At 41.5% G+C, this 17,691-nt stretch overlaps 1 protein-coding gene and 1 long non-coding RNA gene across 8 annotated transcripts in view; one reads left to right on the top strand and one right to left on the bottom strand.

Moving 5' to 3' along the window:
* Positions 1–8,115: 8,115 nt before the first annotated feature.
* Positions 8,116–13,746, bottom strand: LOC144329876 (uncharacterized). Its single transcript, XR_013395605.1, has 3 exons — positions 12,754–13,746; positions 10,812–11,926; positions 8,116–10,394 (listed from the first exon to the last, which is right to left on the bottom strand). It is a non-coding gene; the product is annotated as an uncharacterized LOC144329876 (long non-coding RNA).
* UHMK1 (U2AF homology motif kinase 1) overlaps positions 12,666–17,691 on the top strand; it is a 31,780-nt gene continuing 26,754 nt past the window's right edge. For 2 of the 7 annotated variants that reach the window (XR_013415508.1, XM_077997214.1), the window contains exons 1-3: positions 13,318–13,766; positions 15,408–15,700; positions 16,352–16,543. Coding sequence is in view for 6 of the 7 variants with exons in the window: in XM_077997214.1 (XP_077853340.1) it covers positions 13,499–13,766; positions 15,408–15,700; positions 16,352–16,543 (753 nt within the window). In the remaining variant the exon portion in view is untranslated. 7 annotated transcript variants of the gene reach the window in all.

The following is a 17,691-nucleotide window of genomic DNA, read 5'->3' as shown; positions in this document are numbered from 1 at the left end:
CCAAAGCAAAAATGGACAGATGAAGCTAAAAAGCTTTTGCACAGCAATGAAAACAATCAACAAAATAAAGAGACAACCCACATAATGGGAAAAAATGTTTGCAAACTACCCATCTGAAAAGGGATTAATAACCAGAATATAGAAGGAGCTCAAGCAACTCATTAAGAAAAAAAAAAAAATCAAATAATCCATTAAAAAGTAGGTAAAATATCTGAATAGACGTTTCTGAAAAGAAGACATGCAAGTGATCAACAGGTATACAAAGAAAATGCTCAACATCACTAATCATCAGAAAAATGTAAATACAAATTACAATAAGATATCATCTCACTCCACCCAGTTAAAATAGCTTTTATCCAAAAGATAGGCAATAACGAACGCTGGTGAGCATGTGGAGAAAGAGGGACCCTTGTACACTGTTGGTGGGAATGTAAATTAGTACAACCACTGTGAAGAGCAGTATGAAGATTCCTCAAAAAACTAAAAACAGAGCTACCATACCAGCTATCCCACAGCTACACCTGAAAGAAAGGAAATCAGTGTATTGAAGGGATACTTGCACTCCCATGTTCATTGCAGCACTATTCAGAATAGTCAAGACATGGAATCAACCGAAGGGTCCATCAGTGGATGAATGGATAAAGAAATATGGTACATACACATAATGAAATATTACTTGGCCATTCAACAGAAAGAAATTCAATCATTTGCAAGAACATGGATGAACCTATAGGGCATCATGTTATGTGAAATAAGTTAGGCACAGAAAGACAAATTTCACATGTTCTCTCTCATAAGTGGGAGCCAAAAATTATTTTAAATGAACTCTTAGAGACAGAGTAGAATGATGGTTACTAGAGGGTGGGAAAGGTAGCAGGGAGGGGATGCAAAAATACAGTTAGATAGAGTAAGTACAAAAATACAGTTAGAAATGATAAATAAGCTCTAGCATTCATAGCACAATAGGGTGACTATAGTTAACAATAATCTATTGTAAGTGAAAAAATAACAAAAATAGTGAAATTTGAATGTTCCTAACACAAAGAATGATAAATGCTTGAGGTGATGGATACCCCAATAACTCTGATTCGATCATTTCACATTATATGCTTGTTTCAAATCATCATATGTACCCTGTAAATATATACAACCATTACGTGCCCATAATAATTAAAAATTTTAAACTTTTTTTTTCTTTCTTTTTTTTTTTTTTTTTTTTTTTGAGGTGGAGTCTTGCTCTGTCACCCACACTGGAGTGCAGTGGCTGATCTCAGCTCACTGCAACCTCCACCTCCCAGGTTCAAGCAATTCTCCTGCCTCAGCCTCCCAAGTTGCTGGGATTACAGGTGCCCACCACACCTGACTAATTTTTTTTTAATTTTTAGTAGAGATGGGGTTTCACTACGTTGGCCAGGCTGGTCTTCAACTCCTGTTCTCAAGTGATCCACCCACCTCTGCCTCCCAAAATGTTCGGATTACAGCCCTGAGCCATTGCGCCTGGCCAAAATTTAAAGCTTTTTAAAAATCAGAAAGAACTGCATAACAAAATTGAACAGTATTTTGTCTTCTTTCTATCCAAGTGTGTGACTTAGTCAGGGATTTTTTTTTTTTTTTTTTTTTTTTTTTTGAGACAGAGTCTTGCTGTATCGCCCAGGCTGGAGTGCAGTGGTGCAATCTCGGCCCACTGCAAGCTCTGCCTCCCAGGTTCACGCCATTCTCCTGCCTCAGCCTCCTGAGTGGCTGAGACTACAGGCAACCACCACCACACCTGGCTAATTTTTTTTGTATTTTTAGTAGAGACGGAGTCTCACCATGTTAGCCAGGATGGTCTTGATCTCCGGACCTTGTGATCCGCCCGCCTCAGCCTCCCAAAGTGCTGGGATTACAGGTGTGAGCCACCGCGCCTGGCTCCTCAGTTCTATTTCTAATTGTCTTTCCTCCTTAAGATATAATGCCCTTTGTTAAAGTCCGTCTTCTGGTTTTTCCATTTTCCCCTACTGGTTGTCATCCCCTCTCCATCCACTAGCCTCCTGTTGCTGCCTGAAAAATAGACAACCATTTAATAAACATTTGTTAAGAGCTTAATAATGTTCCAGACACTACTCTAGGCACTGGAAATACAGCGGTGAACAAATCGAAATCAAACTAGTCCTTATTTTAAACAGGGGAATCTAATTTTAAAAATGAAATATATACTATGTTGAAGGTGAAACAGTAAAATGAAAGCAAAGTAAGGGGTGCAGGGGATACCAGGGAAGTAAGGAATGGCTAATTTATATAAATGTGGTCAAGGGAGCTTCACCAATTAATGACATTTGGGCAGACACTTGAAAGAAATGAAAAGTTTTCTGGGTGTGGTGGCTCATGCCTGTAATCCTAGCACTTTGGGAGGCCAAGGCAGGTGGATCACCTGAGGTCAGGAGTTCAAGACCAGCCTGGCCAACATGGCAAAACTTTGTCTCTATTAAAAATACAAAAATTAGCTGGGTGTGGTGGCGGGGGCCTGTAATCCCAGCTACTATGGAGGCTGAGGCAGGGAGAATCTCTTGACCTTGGGAGGTGGAGGTTGCAGTGAGCCAAGATCACATCATGGCACTCCAGCCTGGGCGACAGAGCGAGACTCTATCTCAAAAAAAAAAAAGAAAGAAAGAAATGAAAAGTGAGTCATGTAGATATCTGAGGAAAGACTATGCCAGGCAGAGGAAACAGCAAGTTTCCTTCTTGAGGAAGGCAGCTACCTGATGTGTTTGAAGAACAGGTAGCTGGTGTGTTGGAACCAGAGTGAACATGGGGGATAATGGGAAGACATGAGGTTGGAGTGGTAGAGGGGTCTAAATCATGGACAGTTTCATCATCCATTTTATGGATTTTGACTTTAACTCTGGGAGAGATGGAGGGTTTGGAGCAAAGCCATGAAGCCATGACTTAGCCTGACTTCTGCTCTCACTGGATCATTCTGGCTACAGTGTTGAGAATAGACTGTAGGAGGGCAGGAGTGGAAGCAAAGAGACTGGCTAGGAGGTTATTTCAATTATTGAGGCAGGAGGTGATAGAGGCTTGGAACAGACTAGTAGCTGGGAAGGTGGTAAAAAAAAAAGTTGTTGGAGACTGAGTGTATATTGAAAATGGAGGAAAGAGAAGAATCAAGAATGACTCCAGGGGCTGGGCATGGTGGCTCATGCCTGTAATCCCAGCACTTTGGGAGGCCGGGGCAGACGCATCACCTGAGGTCAAGAGTTCGAGACCAGCCTGACCGATATGGTGAAACCCTGTCTCTACTAAAAATACAAAAATTATCTCGGTGCAGTGGTGAGCTCCTGTAATCCCAGCTACTGGGGAGGCTGAGACAGGAGAACTGCTTGAACTGGGGAGGCGGGGGTTGCAGTGAGCTGAGATTGCACCACTGCACTCCAGCACTCCAGCCTGGGCAACAGAGTGAGACTCTGTCAAAAAAAAAAAAAAAAAAAATGACTCCAGGGTTTTTGACTTGAGCATCTGGAACAATAGAGTTTCCATGAACTGACCTGGGGAAGGCTATGGAGGAAGAAAGTTGGGGAGGAAGATTGGGAGTATAGTTATATATATACCAAGTTTGAGATACTGATAAAATGCTAATTTGACACTCCCCACTCAAAATTCCAGGAAAAAAAGTTCCTGTAGCCAGCTGACAAGAGTGTCATTGAGACATTCCCCACTCCCTGCAGTCTCTTCTCCAACAGTGTATCAAGTACAGAACTGGTGGTTAACACTGAGTAAGAGTCAACCTCAAATCAAGCTTGCATGTAGATACGTGCTGTTCAATTTAAACTCTTCTCTCCAACGCATTTCCCACTGGAGTTATTCTCTCTTTCAATCCCCATATGCTCTCCCTCTGCTCTTCCAATGATGCTATCATGCCACCTTAATGGGAAAGTTTGAAGTCATCCAGCATTTTTCAGTTCATCAGATCACACATTCCCACATCATCCTCTCAGAACTCTCTCCAATCTCAAATGATGAGCTTTCTCTTTTTCTCTAAGCAAAGTCCTTCACCTGTGCTTTTTTGGGTTTTTTTGTGTGTATTTGTTTTTTCCTTAATCTTGTCTGTCTCCCCTACTAGACTATGAGTTCCTTGCCTGGGAAACTCTAGTGGTTCTTTATAAATATATATTGAAATAATGCATAGGTGAATAAATAAATGAATGGTTTTAAGCTACCAATATTTTCCAGTTTTCTGGATTTGGGGCCCCACAATCCTCTCCTTAGAATCGTCAATCTCTCTGGGCTAAAGAGATCAAGGCCAGACTGATTTTAATTAGTAGCTTATGGAATAAATCTTTTTATTATTTAGACCTACCTGTATCATTAAGCACCTACTTTTCAGGCAAGAGCTAGCTGGGACAGGAGTGAGGGGAACTAAAGAGGAAAAGAAAATCTACCAGGAGATCAAGAAAATTTAAAGAAGAGAAAATTAAAATAATTTTTTAAAAAACGCTTGAAAAGTAATCAAAAGTCATTAAAAGTATGAAAAAAGTACACCCTACTAATAACAACAAAAATTAAAAACTATATCAAAATGTCATTTTGGCTTTTAAAATTAAAAAGAAAAAAGTTTAAATAATAATGCTTTATATTGATATGGATATGGTAAGTCAACTTTTGACTGCTGATTAGGACACAAATGTATACAATGGGTTTGAAAAAGTGTGAAATTTGGGGGACATTATTTATTCCTTTCTAGTGTACAGCTACTTATTGCTACATAACAAGCACTCTAAAACTTAAAACAACAATAAATATTTATTATCACACATAATCTCTGTAGGACTGGATTCAGAAGTGGCTTAGCCGGGATGGTTCTACCTAGGGGGTCTCTCATGAGTTGGCAATCAAGAATTCAGCAGAGCTGCAATCATACTGAAAGCTTGACTAGGATTGAAAGATCCACTTCCAAGGTAGCTCACTAACATGGCTGTTGACAGGAGACCTCAGTTCCTCACCATGTAGACATCTCCATTGGGCTGCATGAGAGTCTTCATGACAAGACAGGTAGCTTCCCCAAGGTAAGCGATCAAAGATATAGCAAGGTGGAAGCTGAAATATCTTTTATGACCTAGGAAGTCTCACACCATCATTTCCAAAACTTCCCCTTGGTTATACAGGTCACCCTGCTCAACATGAAAGGCGGTTACAGGAAGGAGTGAATACTAGGACACAAGGATCATTGGGGGCTATTTTGGAGACTGGCTACCACAGGGTGTAAACACTTTCATGCTTGAAGGATTTGTATCTATCTTTAAGAGCTCAACAATTAAAATACACGCCACCCCTTCTGTTAATGATATTCCAAGGCATATCTGTTTCAGAATATTCTTTTTTTTTTTTTTAATTTATTTATTATTATTATACTTTAAGTTGTAGGGTACATGTGCATAACGTGCAGGTTTGTTACATATGTATACTTGTGCCATGTTGCTGTGCTGCACCCATCAACTCGTCATTTACATCAGGTATAACTCCCAATGCAATCCCTCCCCCCTCCCCCCTCCCCATGATAGGCTCCGGTGTGTGATGTTCCCCTTCCTGAGTCCGAGTGATCTCATTGTTCAGTTCCCACCTATGAGTGAGAACATGCGGTGTTTGGTTTTCTGTTCTTGTGATAGTTTGCTAAGAATGATGGATTCCAGCTGCATCCAAGTCCCTACAAAGGACTCAAACTCATCCTTTTTTATGGCTGCATAGTATTCCATGGTGTATATGTGCCACATTTTCTTAATCCAATCTGTCACTGATGGACATTTGGGTTGATTCCAAGTCTTTGCTATTGTGAATAGTGCTGCAATAAACATACGTGTGCATGTGTCTTTATAGCAGCATAATTTATAATCCTTTGGGTATATACCCAGTAATGGGATGGCTGGGTCGTATGGTACATCTAGTTCTAGATCCTTGAGGAATCGCCATACTGTTTTCCATAATGGTTGAACTAGTTTACAATCCCACCAACAGTGTAAAAGTGTTCCTATTTCTCCACATCCTCTCCAGCACCTGTTGTTTCCTGACTTTTTAATGATTGCCATTCTAACTGGTGTGAGATGGTATCTCATTGTGGTTTTGATTTGCATTTCTCTGATGGCCAGTGATGATGAGCATTTTTCATGTGTCTGTTGGCTGTATGAATGTCTTCTTTTGAGAAATGTCTGTTCATGTCCTTTGCCCACTTTTTGATGGGGTTGTTTGTTTTTTTCTTGTAAATTTGTTTGAGTTCTTTGTAGGTTCTGGATATTAGCCCTTTGTCAGATGAGTAGATTGCAAAAATTTTCTCCCATTCTGTAGGTTGCCTGTTCACTCTGATGGTAGTGTCTTTTGCTGTGCAGAAGCTCTTTAGTTTAATGAGATCCCATTTGTCAATTTTGGCTTTTGCTGCCGTTGCTTTTGGTGTTTTAGACATGAAATCTTTGCCCATGCCTATGTCCTGAATGGTACTACCTAGGTTTTCCTCTAGGATTTTTATGGTATTAGGTCTAACATTTAAGTCTCTAATCCATCTTGAATTAATTTTCGTATAAGGAGTAAGGAAAGGATCCAGTTTCAGCTTTCTACTTATGGCTAGCCAATTTTCCCAGCACCATTTATTAAATAGGGAATCCTTTCCCCATTTCTTGTTTCTCTCAGGTTTGTCAAAGATCAAATGGCTGTAGATGTGTGGTATTATTTCTGAGGACTCTGTTCTGTTCCATTGGTCTATATCTCTGTTTTGGTACCAATACCATGCTGTTTTGGTTACTGTAGCCTTGTAGTATAGTTTGAAGTCAGGTAGCGTGATGCCTCCAGCTTTGTTCTTTTGACTTAGGATTGTCTTGGAGATGCGGGCTCTTTTTTGGTTCCATATGAACTTTAAAGCAGTTTTTTCCAATTCTGTGAAGAAACTCATTGGTAGCTTGATGGGGATGGCATTGAATCTATAAATTACCTTGGGCAGTATGGCCATTTTCACAATATTGATTCTTCCTATCCATGAGCATGGTATGTTCTTCCATTTGTTTGTGTCCTCTTTGATTTCACTGAGCAGTGGTTTGTAGTTCTCCTTGAAGAGGTCCTTTACATCCCTTGTAAGTTGGATTCCTAGGTATTTTATTCTCTTTGAAGCAATTGTGAATGGAAGTTCATTCCTGATTTGGCTCTCTGTTTGTCTGTTACTGGTGTATAAGAATGCTTGTGATTTTTGCACATTAATTTTGTATCCTGAGACTTTGCTGAAGTTGCTTATCAGCTTAAGGAGATTTTGGGCTGAGACAATGGGGTTTTCTAAATATACAATCATGTCATCTGCAAACAGGGACAATTTGACTTCTTCTTTTCCTATCTGAATACCCTTGATTTCTTTCTCTTGCCTGATTGCCCTAGCCAGAACTTCCAACACTATGTTGAATAGGAGTGGTGAGAGAGGGCATCCCTGTCTTGTGCCAGTTTTCAAAGGGAATTTTTCCAGTTTTTGCCCATTCAGTATGATATTGGCTGTGGGTTTGTCATAAATAGCTCTTATTATTTTGAGGTACGTTCCATCAATACCGAATTTATTGAGCGTTTTTAGCATGAAGGGCTGTTGAATTTTGTCAAAAGCCTTTTCTGCATCAATTGAGATAATCATGTGGTTCTTGTCTTTGGTTCTGTTTATATGCTGGATTATGTTTATTGATTTGCGAATGTTGAACCAGCCTTGCATCCCAGGGATGAAGCCCACTTGATCATGGTGGATAAGCTTTTTGATGTGTTGCTGAATCCGGTTTGCCAGTATTTTATTGAGGATTTTTGCATCGATGTTCATCAGGGATATTGGTCTAAAATTCTCTTTTTTTGTTGTGTCTCTGCCAGGCTTTGGTATCAGGATGATGTTGGCCTCATAAAATGAGTTAGGGAGGATTCCCTCTTTTTCTATTGATTGGAATAGTTTCAGAAGGAATGGTACCAACTCCATCAGAATATTCTTGCTATAACTTTTGAATACGGTTCAATTCTGTAATTTAGTATCTTCACCTTGTAGGTTTACAAGTGAAGCAATGAGAAGACACTGAAGTATAACAGAAGAGACTTGAAAAGCAGAATGAAAGAAAACTTTACTGGGAAATATTTTCAGATGGATAACTTTTATTTGTAGTGTTCAGGAAAAGGGTTTATAACTAAGATATGGAGTATAACAATGGATATTTTTCACAAGGAGGACCTATTCAACTTCTAAAAGTTTAGCGCTTAAACTCTCTGCTTACAATACACTTTATTTCAACAAGACCATCTGAGGATCCCTAGTACTTTACTCGGCATTCCTTTAGAGCATTTTTACCTTTATAGTTTGATCATGTTACACTTGTCTAAGTCATTCTGCCAATTCCAAAGTCCTTAAAATCAGAGTTCATTTCTATTTCATCTCTTCCCTCTATTTAGGATCTAATGTCATTGTGTTCTCCACTTCCCTCCCTACTTCTCAATTTCCCACTTTGCTCTCCCTTTATACAAACACAGATGGCTGTACTTATTGCCTTAGAGGAGCCATGTGGCTGTAACATCACAAAAAACCTGTGAGTCTTTGCTTTAGTTTTGTATTCCAAAAGCCCAAAGCCCTCAAGAGATTTGTGTGGACTTCAGACTTAGAGAAAATGCTTTTTAGATATAGTAGGAGAGGGGCTGGGCATGGTGGCTCATGCCTATAATCCCATCACTTTGGGAGGCTAAGGAGGAAGGAGCCCTTGAAGCCAGGAGTTCAAAACCAGCCTGGACAAGAAAGTGGAGACCTTGTTTCTAATAAATAAAAGAATAGATTTTTAAAATTAAAAAAAAAATACTTGTGCAAGATGGTGTGTGGCTGTAGTACCAGCTACATGCAAGGTTGAGGCAGGAAGGTCACTTGAACCCAGGAATTGGAGGATGCAGTGAGCTATAATTATGCTACTGCATTCCAGTCTGGGCAACAAGTGAGGCTCTGTCTCTAAAAAAAGAAAAAGAAAAAAAGCAGGAGAGTGCACACATCTCAGTGACAATCAGACAAGATGATGAAAAATGATACTGAAAATCAGATGTGTCAATGAAAAAAGCCAAACTCTGTAAAACATTTGAGGAGATTTATTCTGAGCCAAATATGAGTGGCCATGGTCCAAGGCACAGTCTCAAGAAGTCCTGAGAACATGTGCCTAATATGTTTGGATTACATCTTGGTTTTGTATGTTTGAGGGAAACATTAGACATCAATCAATACACGTGAGGTACACAATGGATTGGTCTAGAAACGTGGAACAAAGCAGGGGTGGTGGCTTTCAGGTCATAGGTGGATTCAAAGAGTTTCTGATTGCAGTTGTTTGAAAGAGTTAAATTATTGTCCTGTAATCAGTAGAAAGGAGTATCTTGGTTAAGATAAGGAGTTGTATGATCAGAATACATAGATACAGGGAGAGGAACAACACACATTGGGGCTTGTTGGAGGGTGGGATGGGGGAGGGAGAGCATTGAGAAAAATAGCTAATGCATGCTGGGCTTAATACCTAGCTGATGGATTGGTAGGTGCCGCAAACTACCATGGCACATATTTACCTGCCTATGTAATAAGCCTGCACATCCTGCACATGTATCCTGGAACTTAAAATAAAAATTAAAATTAATAAGAAATAAAAAAGATAAGGGGTTGTAGAGACCAAGAATCTCATTATGTAGATGAAGTCTCCATAGATGATCATCCTTAGAGACAATAGATGAAAAATCTTTCTTATTTGGACCTTTAAAAGGTGCTAGACTCTCATTTAATACCTTCAGGGTTGGGAGGGCCTGGCAGGGGAAAAAGCCCTAGTTATGTTAACATAGATTATTTACAGATGCAAATTTTCCCCCACTAAAGATAGGCTTCGCAGGGCCATTTCAAAATATAACAAAGAAATGTATTTGGGGGCCTGGCACAGTGGCTCATGCCTGTTATCCCAGCACTTTGGGAGACCAAGGTGGGTGGATTACCTGAGCTCAGGAGTTCGAGATCAGCCTGGCCAATGTGGTGAAACCTCATCTCTACTAAAAATAAAAAATTAGCTGAGTGTGGTGGCAAGCACCTGTAATCCCAGCTACTTGGGAGGCTGAGGCAGGAGAATCGCTTGAATCCGGGAGGGAGAGGTTGCAGTGAGCCAAGATCACACCATTGCACTCCAGACTGGGTAAAATTCCATCTCAAAAAAAAAAAAAGCAAAACTCCGCCTCCAAAAAAAAAAAAAAAAAAGAGGCTGGGCACGGTGGCTCACGCCTATAATCCCAGCACTTTGGGAGGCTGAGGCAGGCAGATCACGAGGTCACGAGATCGAGACCATCCTGGCCAACATGTTACAAATACAAAATTAGCTGGGCGTGGTGGTGGATGCCTGTAATCCCAGCTACTTGGGAGGCTGAGGCAGGATAATCGCTTGAACCCAGGAGGCGGAGGTTGCGGTGAGTCAAGATCACGCCATTGCTCTCCAGCCTAGGCAACAAGAGTGAAACTCTGCCTCTAAAAAAAAAAAAAGAAATATATCTGGGGTTAAAATATTTGTATTTCCTTCTTTATCTGTCATGTGATTTTATGCCAGAGTTAGGTTGGGAAGTAAGTTTTATTTATACGGGGTTAAATAAAACCCATCCTGTGGCCAGGTGCCGTGGCTCATGCCTGTAATCCTAACACTTTGGGAGGCCAAGGTGGGAGGATTACCTGAGGTTAGGAGTTTGAGACCAGCCTGACCAACATGGGAAAACCCCGTCTCTACTAAAAATACAAAATTTAACCAGGCATGGTGGCCCATGCCTGTAATCCCAGCTACTCCGGAGGCTGAGGTGGGAGAATTGCTTGAACCCAGCAGGCAGAGGTTGCAGTGAGCTGAGATCGTGCCACCGCACTCCAGCCTGGGCAATACAGTGAGACTTTGTCTCAAATAAACAAACAAACAAACAAACAAACGAACCCATCTTGTTACTGGAAAGTGGTCTCAATTCAGACCCCAAGAGAGGGTTCTTGGACTTCACGCAATAAAGAATTAAGAATGAGTCCATAAAGCAAGTTTATTAGGAAGTAATGGGATAAAACAGTGGCTACTCCATAGGCAGAGCAACAGCTTAGGCTGCTCAACTTATAATTATTCACAGTTATAGTTATTTCTGGATTATATGCTAAAGAAGGGGTGGATTATTCATGAGTTTCCAGGAAAGGAGCGGGCAATTCCTGGAACTGAGGGTTCCTCCTCTTTTTAGACCACGAAGGGTAACTTCCGGACGATGCCATAGCATTTGTAAACTGTAATGGTGCTGGTAAGAGTTTCCTTTAGCATGTTAATGCATTATAATTAGCATCTAATGAGTAGTAAGGACGACTAGAGGTCACTTTCACCACTATCTTGGTTTTGGTGGGTTTTGGCCGGCTTCTTTCCTGCAATCTGTTTTATCAGCAAAGTCTTTGTTACCTGTATCTTGTGCTGACCTCCTGAGACTTAGAATGCCTAACCTCCTGGGAATGCAGCCCAGTAGATCTCAGCCTCATTTTACCATGCTCCTATTCAAGGTGGACTTGCTCTGGTTTGAACACTTCTGATAATCTGATGAGATTTTATGGTTTGTAGGCTGTGACTCCTCACATCCCTTAGATAAGAATTTGGGGCCAGGTGTGGTGGCTCACTCCTGTAATCCCAGCACTTTGGGAGGGTGAGGCAGGTGGATAATGAGGGCAGGAGTTCAAGACCAGCTTCACCAACAAAGAGAAAGTTCGTCTCTACTAAAAATGCAAAAGTAGCCGGCGTGGTGGCGCATTCCTGTAATCCCAGCTACTTCGGAGGCTGAGGCAGGAGAATCGCTGGAATCCGGGAGGGGGAGGTTGCGGTGAGCTGAGGTGCCGAGATCAAGCCATTGTACTCCAGCCTGGGCAACAAGAGTGAAACTCCGTCTAAAAAAAAAACTTGAGCAAGAGAGAAGACAGGTCAGAGTTTAGTCCTCAACCTCTCCTCAAACTTTCCACTTAGCACTATATGAACCATATCGAACCTGGCTGGGAACTTACACAAAACCTGAGGAAAAGAAGATAGGGCCTATTGCCTGATACTAAGTTTTTGCCACACAATCAGAATAGAGTTTGAAAGAGAAAAGGTTGAATGACTGAAAAGTAAAGGCGGCTACATTTCTTACACATCCTAGTTTGTGGATTGAGATGCCTATTTGCTACATTTGTTACTCAATAAACGTTTGCTGAATGAATAAAATAATTGAATAAATAAATGAAAAATAAAAATTTGAAACAGATCCATGTTTGCCCAGGGTGAATGTTCTTTGATGAGGGAGCCATAGGCAAGGTGGACTATATTGATAAAAAGAGTTAAACTCTGAAAAATGTTTGAAGAGATTTATTCTGAGCCAAATATGAGTGACCATGGCCTGTGACACAGCCCTCAGGAGATCCTGAGATCATGTACCCAAGGTGGTTGGGGTGCAGCTTGGTTTTATACACTTTGGGAGACATGAGATTTCAATCAAATACATTTAAGAAATACACTGATTTGGCCCAGAAAGGTGGGACAACTCGAAGCGGGGATTGGTGGGGGGAGAAATGGGTGCTTCCAGGTTATAGGCAGATTTAAAATTTTTCTACTTGGCAATTGGTTGAAAGAGTTATTAATAGAAAGGAATGTCTGGGTTGTCTTAAGAACTTGTGGAGACCAAAGTTTTATCATGCAGATGAAGCCTCCAGGTAGCAGGCTTCCGAGAAAATAGATTGTAAATGTTTCTTACCAGACTGAAGATCTGTGTTGACATTAACCAGAGAGGTATAATGAGGCTACTCGGACAAGGCCCTACTTCCCTTCATGGCCTGAACCAGTCTTTCAGAATTTGAGTGCCCTGACCTAGGAGAAAGTCCATTCCGATGGTTGGCGGGGGAGCTTAGAATTTTATTTTTGGTTTACATCTAAAAGAAGCACAAAGGTCTAGGCATCCAGAATCGTGGTTACTGGTGATCATGGACCTGCAGGTGATGGTAAATTCTCTCTTTTTGTTCCTGGTGTGTTTTCCTTGGGATCCTTTCTATGAGAAATGTAGGTAGGGTTTTATTTTTCTGGGTTCCTAGTGGTGAGGTGAGGTGCCTCAACAAGAAAAAGGACCAGTTTTAGCTTCAGGTCTATGTGAAAGCGGTTAACACTGGGCTTGGAATGGTAGATACCCAATGATTAAGGTTACTTGTTATTCTCGGTTCTTCTTTCCAAACCTAACTCATCTAATCACTTCTAGGCCCCGCCCCCTCTGTGCCCCCCTCCTTCGGCCTGTACGATGGGCTCTTCCTCCATTTCCGGCTTCTGGGACTCGGGTGCACCACGGCTTCCGGTGTCATGGCTGTTTGAAGTCTCGGGAGTCGGTGAGGCGGCTGCAGGTCTCTCCCTGCGGAGCCGCTGGTCCGGCTGGCGGGGATGTGACCGCGGGCCCGGCCGGCCTGCCTCAGGCGTCGCGTCAGCTCCCGAGTCCGTGCCCTTAGCCCACACCGATGGCGGGATCCGGCTGCGCCTGGGGCGCGGAGCCGCCGCGTTTTCTGGAGGCCTTCGGACGGCTGTGGCAGGTACAGAGCCGTCTGGGTAGCGGCTCCTCCGCCTCGGTGTATCGGGTTCGCTGCTGCGGCAACCCTGGCTCGCCCCCCGGCGCCCTCAAGCAGTTCTTGCCGCCAGGAACCACCGGGGCTGCGGCCTCGGCCGCCGAGTATGGTTTCCGCAAAGAGAGGGCGGCGCTGGAACAGTTGCAGGGTCACAGGAACATCGGTAATTGCCCCTGGCTCCTTTCTTTTCTTGCCCGGGTCACAGTCCGAGCACACTCCTCCTCTCGCTATCTGGCGTTCTGTCTTCCTCCCCTTCTGCGGGAGAAGCGGGTCTAGCCTTCTTTATCACCCGATCCAGGCCCCTTTCCCCTTTCACTGTAATACTGTCTGCGGTATAGTGGAATTGGTGGTCTGCTTTGCCAGGTGTCACACAGATGCTCAGTAAATTCTGTCCTGCTTCGAGTCCCATCGGAGAGTGCCGCATTCATTAGCATACAGAAATATCTTTTCTAGTGAGAGGAGGCACGTCTTTGCTAGATTGTCGTGTCTTGTGTGGAAATTTTTGGATCTTTGCATACCAGTAGAAAATGGGAACTATGTCTGGGCCTTGTGACATCAATGCTGGTAACTCATATAGCTCACCTGTTATATATTTAGTACGGATTTGGAAGAAATGATTCACTATTCCATGGGAGCCCTTATAGAAGTGTGAAATTTAGGAACACTGTGCCTTTGCTCTCGTGAGACTGTTTCATGAATCAGATACTCAGAATGTAAGCTATGTAATGATCACTGATGATTGATCTGTGGAAAGGTTTCATTTCTATTACACGACAGAAAGCTTATCATTAGTTATGGCTTTGGTTATTAAAGAAAAGTGAGTTTTTTTATAATACCATTTTGGAGAAGAATTAACACTAGTGCTACATTTTTTTAGTTTACTAAATGGTCTGTTACTATAAGTTTGGTACTGAAAAGGGAAAATTTTTGCAAGCCTAAGAACTTGCTGAATCTCTGCAAGATTAGTTGAAATTTCGTCCGGAAAGTCTCAATCTCTTCGTTAGTATTTAGATTATAGATAGCTGTTTGTTTTTCTGTTTTAATTTTTTTTGAGACAAGTTCACTCTGTCACCCAGGCTGGAGTACAATGGCGAGATCACAGTTCACTTCAGCCTCCAATTCCTCCTAAAGCCATTCTCCTGCCTTAGCCTCCCAAGTAGCTGGGACTACAGGCACATAGCACCACGCCTGACTAATTTTTTGTAGAGAGGAGGTTCCCCTTTGTTACCCAGGCTGGTCTCCAAACTCCTGGGCTCAAGCAGTCCTCCTGCCTCGGTCTCCCAGAATGCTGGGATCATAGGCATGAGCCACTGTGACAGACCTAGACGGCTATTTTGGATGAAGAAGCAATCTTTAGTTTGGTTTTTGCACATTGTGACATTCCTTTTAAAAGAGTTGCTTAATATTTGGATTTTTACTTTTTAAAATTTTTTTAAAAGGACCTCATGATGCAACAGTAAGTTTTATTTATTTATATTTTGGATTTTTACTTTTAATCATTTTTGGTTGGCACTCCAAGTTCATGTGCATCACCACTGAGTACTCGGTAAACACAAATTGAATAATTGTACTGTATGTAGTATCTGTGAATGGTAATCAGCTATTGTAGGCTGTCTCATCTTATTTTTATTAAAATAACCCAATTGCCAAAAGATCTTATTCATGGGAAAAATAAATTACAGTGGAAGCTTGCTCAGCAAAGTTATCCTTATCTAGACTATGGCAAGTTTGTACTGCAGTTACCTACTTTAATAGTGACTTACTCTGAGTCTGATTTTTAAAGTATGATAATTTCTTTTTCTAGTGACTTTGTATGGAGTGTTTACAATCCACTTTTCTCCAAATGTGCCATCACGCTGTCTGTTGCTTGAACTCCTGGATGTCAGTGTTTCGGAATTGCTCTTATATTCCAGTCACCAGGGTTGTTCCATGTGGATGATACAGCATTGTGCCCGAGATGTTTTGGAGGCCCTTGCTTTTCTTCATCATGAGGGCTATGTCCATGCAGACCTCAAGCCACGTAACATATTGTGGAGTGCAGAGAATGAATGTTTTAAACTCATTGACTTTGGGCTTAGCTTCAAAGAAGGCAATCAGGTAAGAAATAACCTTTTCTTTTCTCTAGCAGTTTAAAATGTAGTGGTCGAAGCCAAATATTTTTAAATGACAAGGGTAGTTTAGTAGGGACTTACAGGTCATTTTAATCAAAAGTACTGAAATGCCAGGGGATGCAGCAAATCAAAAGAATTTCAGTGCCACCGTGTAAAAATAAGACATAATGTTTGGGTCAGGTAGGAGGAGCCAGTGAAGCACGAGAGCTCTGGAATATTATAGATACTTAACCTACATAGAATGGTTTTCTAAATTTTATGCGTGTTTGGCTAATTGCTGAGTTACTATTCCTGGTCCCTTCAGTGTTGGGGCTGTAGCTCGTGGCAGAATGCATGGGACAGTTCTGCCAAATCCTCCTTTCTCCATGGTTTATTGTTTCTTTGCAAAGTGTCCTTATTATCAGCAGTGCCTAATAGGTAAGAGACAATCCAAAGAAGACTTCTTTATGGAAATGTACAGCTTGCCTCTGAGAATTGCCCAGTTAATGAACCAAGGAATTATGTTAACCAAGGACTAAAAATTTTTAACATTTAGCTTGCCAGTGGGTTTACTGCACTGTTAGGGAAGTAAATTCACCGTAGAGATGGAAAGGGAGCAGCTTTTTTATTGGTTGTAATATTTACTCATTTTTTTTAGGATGTAAAGTATATTCAGACAGACGGGTATCGGGCTCCAGAAGCAGAACTGCAAAATTGCTTGGCCCAGGCTGGCCTGCAGAGTGATACAGAGTGTACCTCAGCTGTTGATCTGTGGAGCCTAGGAATCATTTTACTGGAAATGTTCTCAGGAATGAAACTGAAACATACAGTCAGATCTCAGGAATGGAAGGTAGACTTCGCCAGTGCTTTGCTTTGGGGTCCTTACTTTCAATTTAAGAGCATATAATTTATGATGATTCTTTTTTTTTTCTTTTGAGATGGAGTTTCACTCTTTCGCCCAGGCTGGAGTGCAGTGGCGCAATCTCAGCTCACTGCAACCTCCGCCTTCCGGTTTCAAGCAATTCTCCTGCCTCAGCTTCCTGAGTAGCTGGGATTACAGATGCCAGCCACCTCGGCCAGCTGATTTTTGTATTTTTAGTAGACACGGGGTTTCACCATGTTGGCCAGGCTGGTCTCCTGACCTCATGATGCGCCCGCCTGAGCCTCCCCAAGTGCTGGGATTACAGGCATGAGCTACCGCGCCTGGCCAATTTATGATGATTCTTTTAGAGAACTCTTGATTGCTGTCTGTTGTCGGTACTCCTCTTTTTCTATTTATGATACTTGTATGCCACTACCAACTCCTATAGCTATCAATGTGCTAGTGAGTATTGCATTCTTATTGTTCCTAGCCTGTGGCTTGGCATATAGTAAGTACTCGATAAAATGTTTGAATGAATGCATTTTCTTGAAGAAGCAAAAGTGGTTTCTTTTGTTTACTAACAGTAATATTAAGTTCTAAAGTGTTACTAACACAACCATAGCTTATAAGTTAAACGATAATGTTTATAGATTATCTTAACTCCTTTGCAGTTAAAAAAATTATTTTTACTGGGCATGGTGGCTCACACCTGTAATCCCAGCACTTTTGGAGGCTGAGGTGGGAGGCTTATTTGAGACCAGCCCAGGCAAAGTAGTGAGACCCTGGTCTGTAGTTTAAAAAAAAAAAAACGTATAAAAGATATTTTAATACTTGTTTAATATCAAGACCAATAATCATTCCAAAGCATTGTATTTATTAAACCTCCAAAAATTAACTGGGTGTGGTGGCACACACCTGTAGTCCCAGCTACTCAGGAGACCGAGGCAGGAAGATCACTTAAATAGTAGCCTAAAGGATACTGATATTATCACAACATTAAAGCCCCACAATACCTTTGAAAACATACTGTAGTTAATTCCTAATTTATAAACGTACAAAAAGTTCATTCAAATATTAGAGGTTTGGAACTTAGATATTAAGCAACAAGTTTTTGATACTAAGCAACAAGTGTTTTT

This window comes from Macaca mulatta, chromosome 1, assembly GCF_049350105.2.
Source record: "Macaca mulatta isolate MMU2019108-1 chromosome 1, T2T-MMU8v2.0, whole genome shotgun sequence".
NCBI lineage: Eukaryota > Metazoa > Chordata > Mammalia > Primates > Cercopithecidae > Macaca > Macaca mulatta.
The sequence above is the reverse complement of the archived record's forward strand: the minus strand, read 5'-3'. Positions and strand labels throughout refer to the sequence as shown.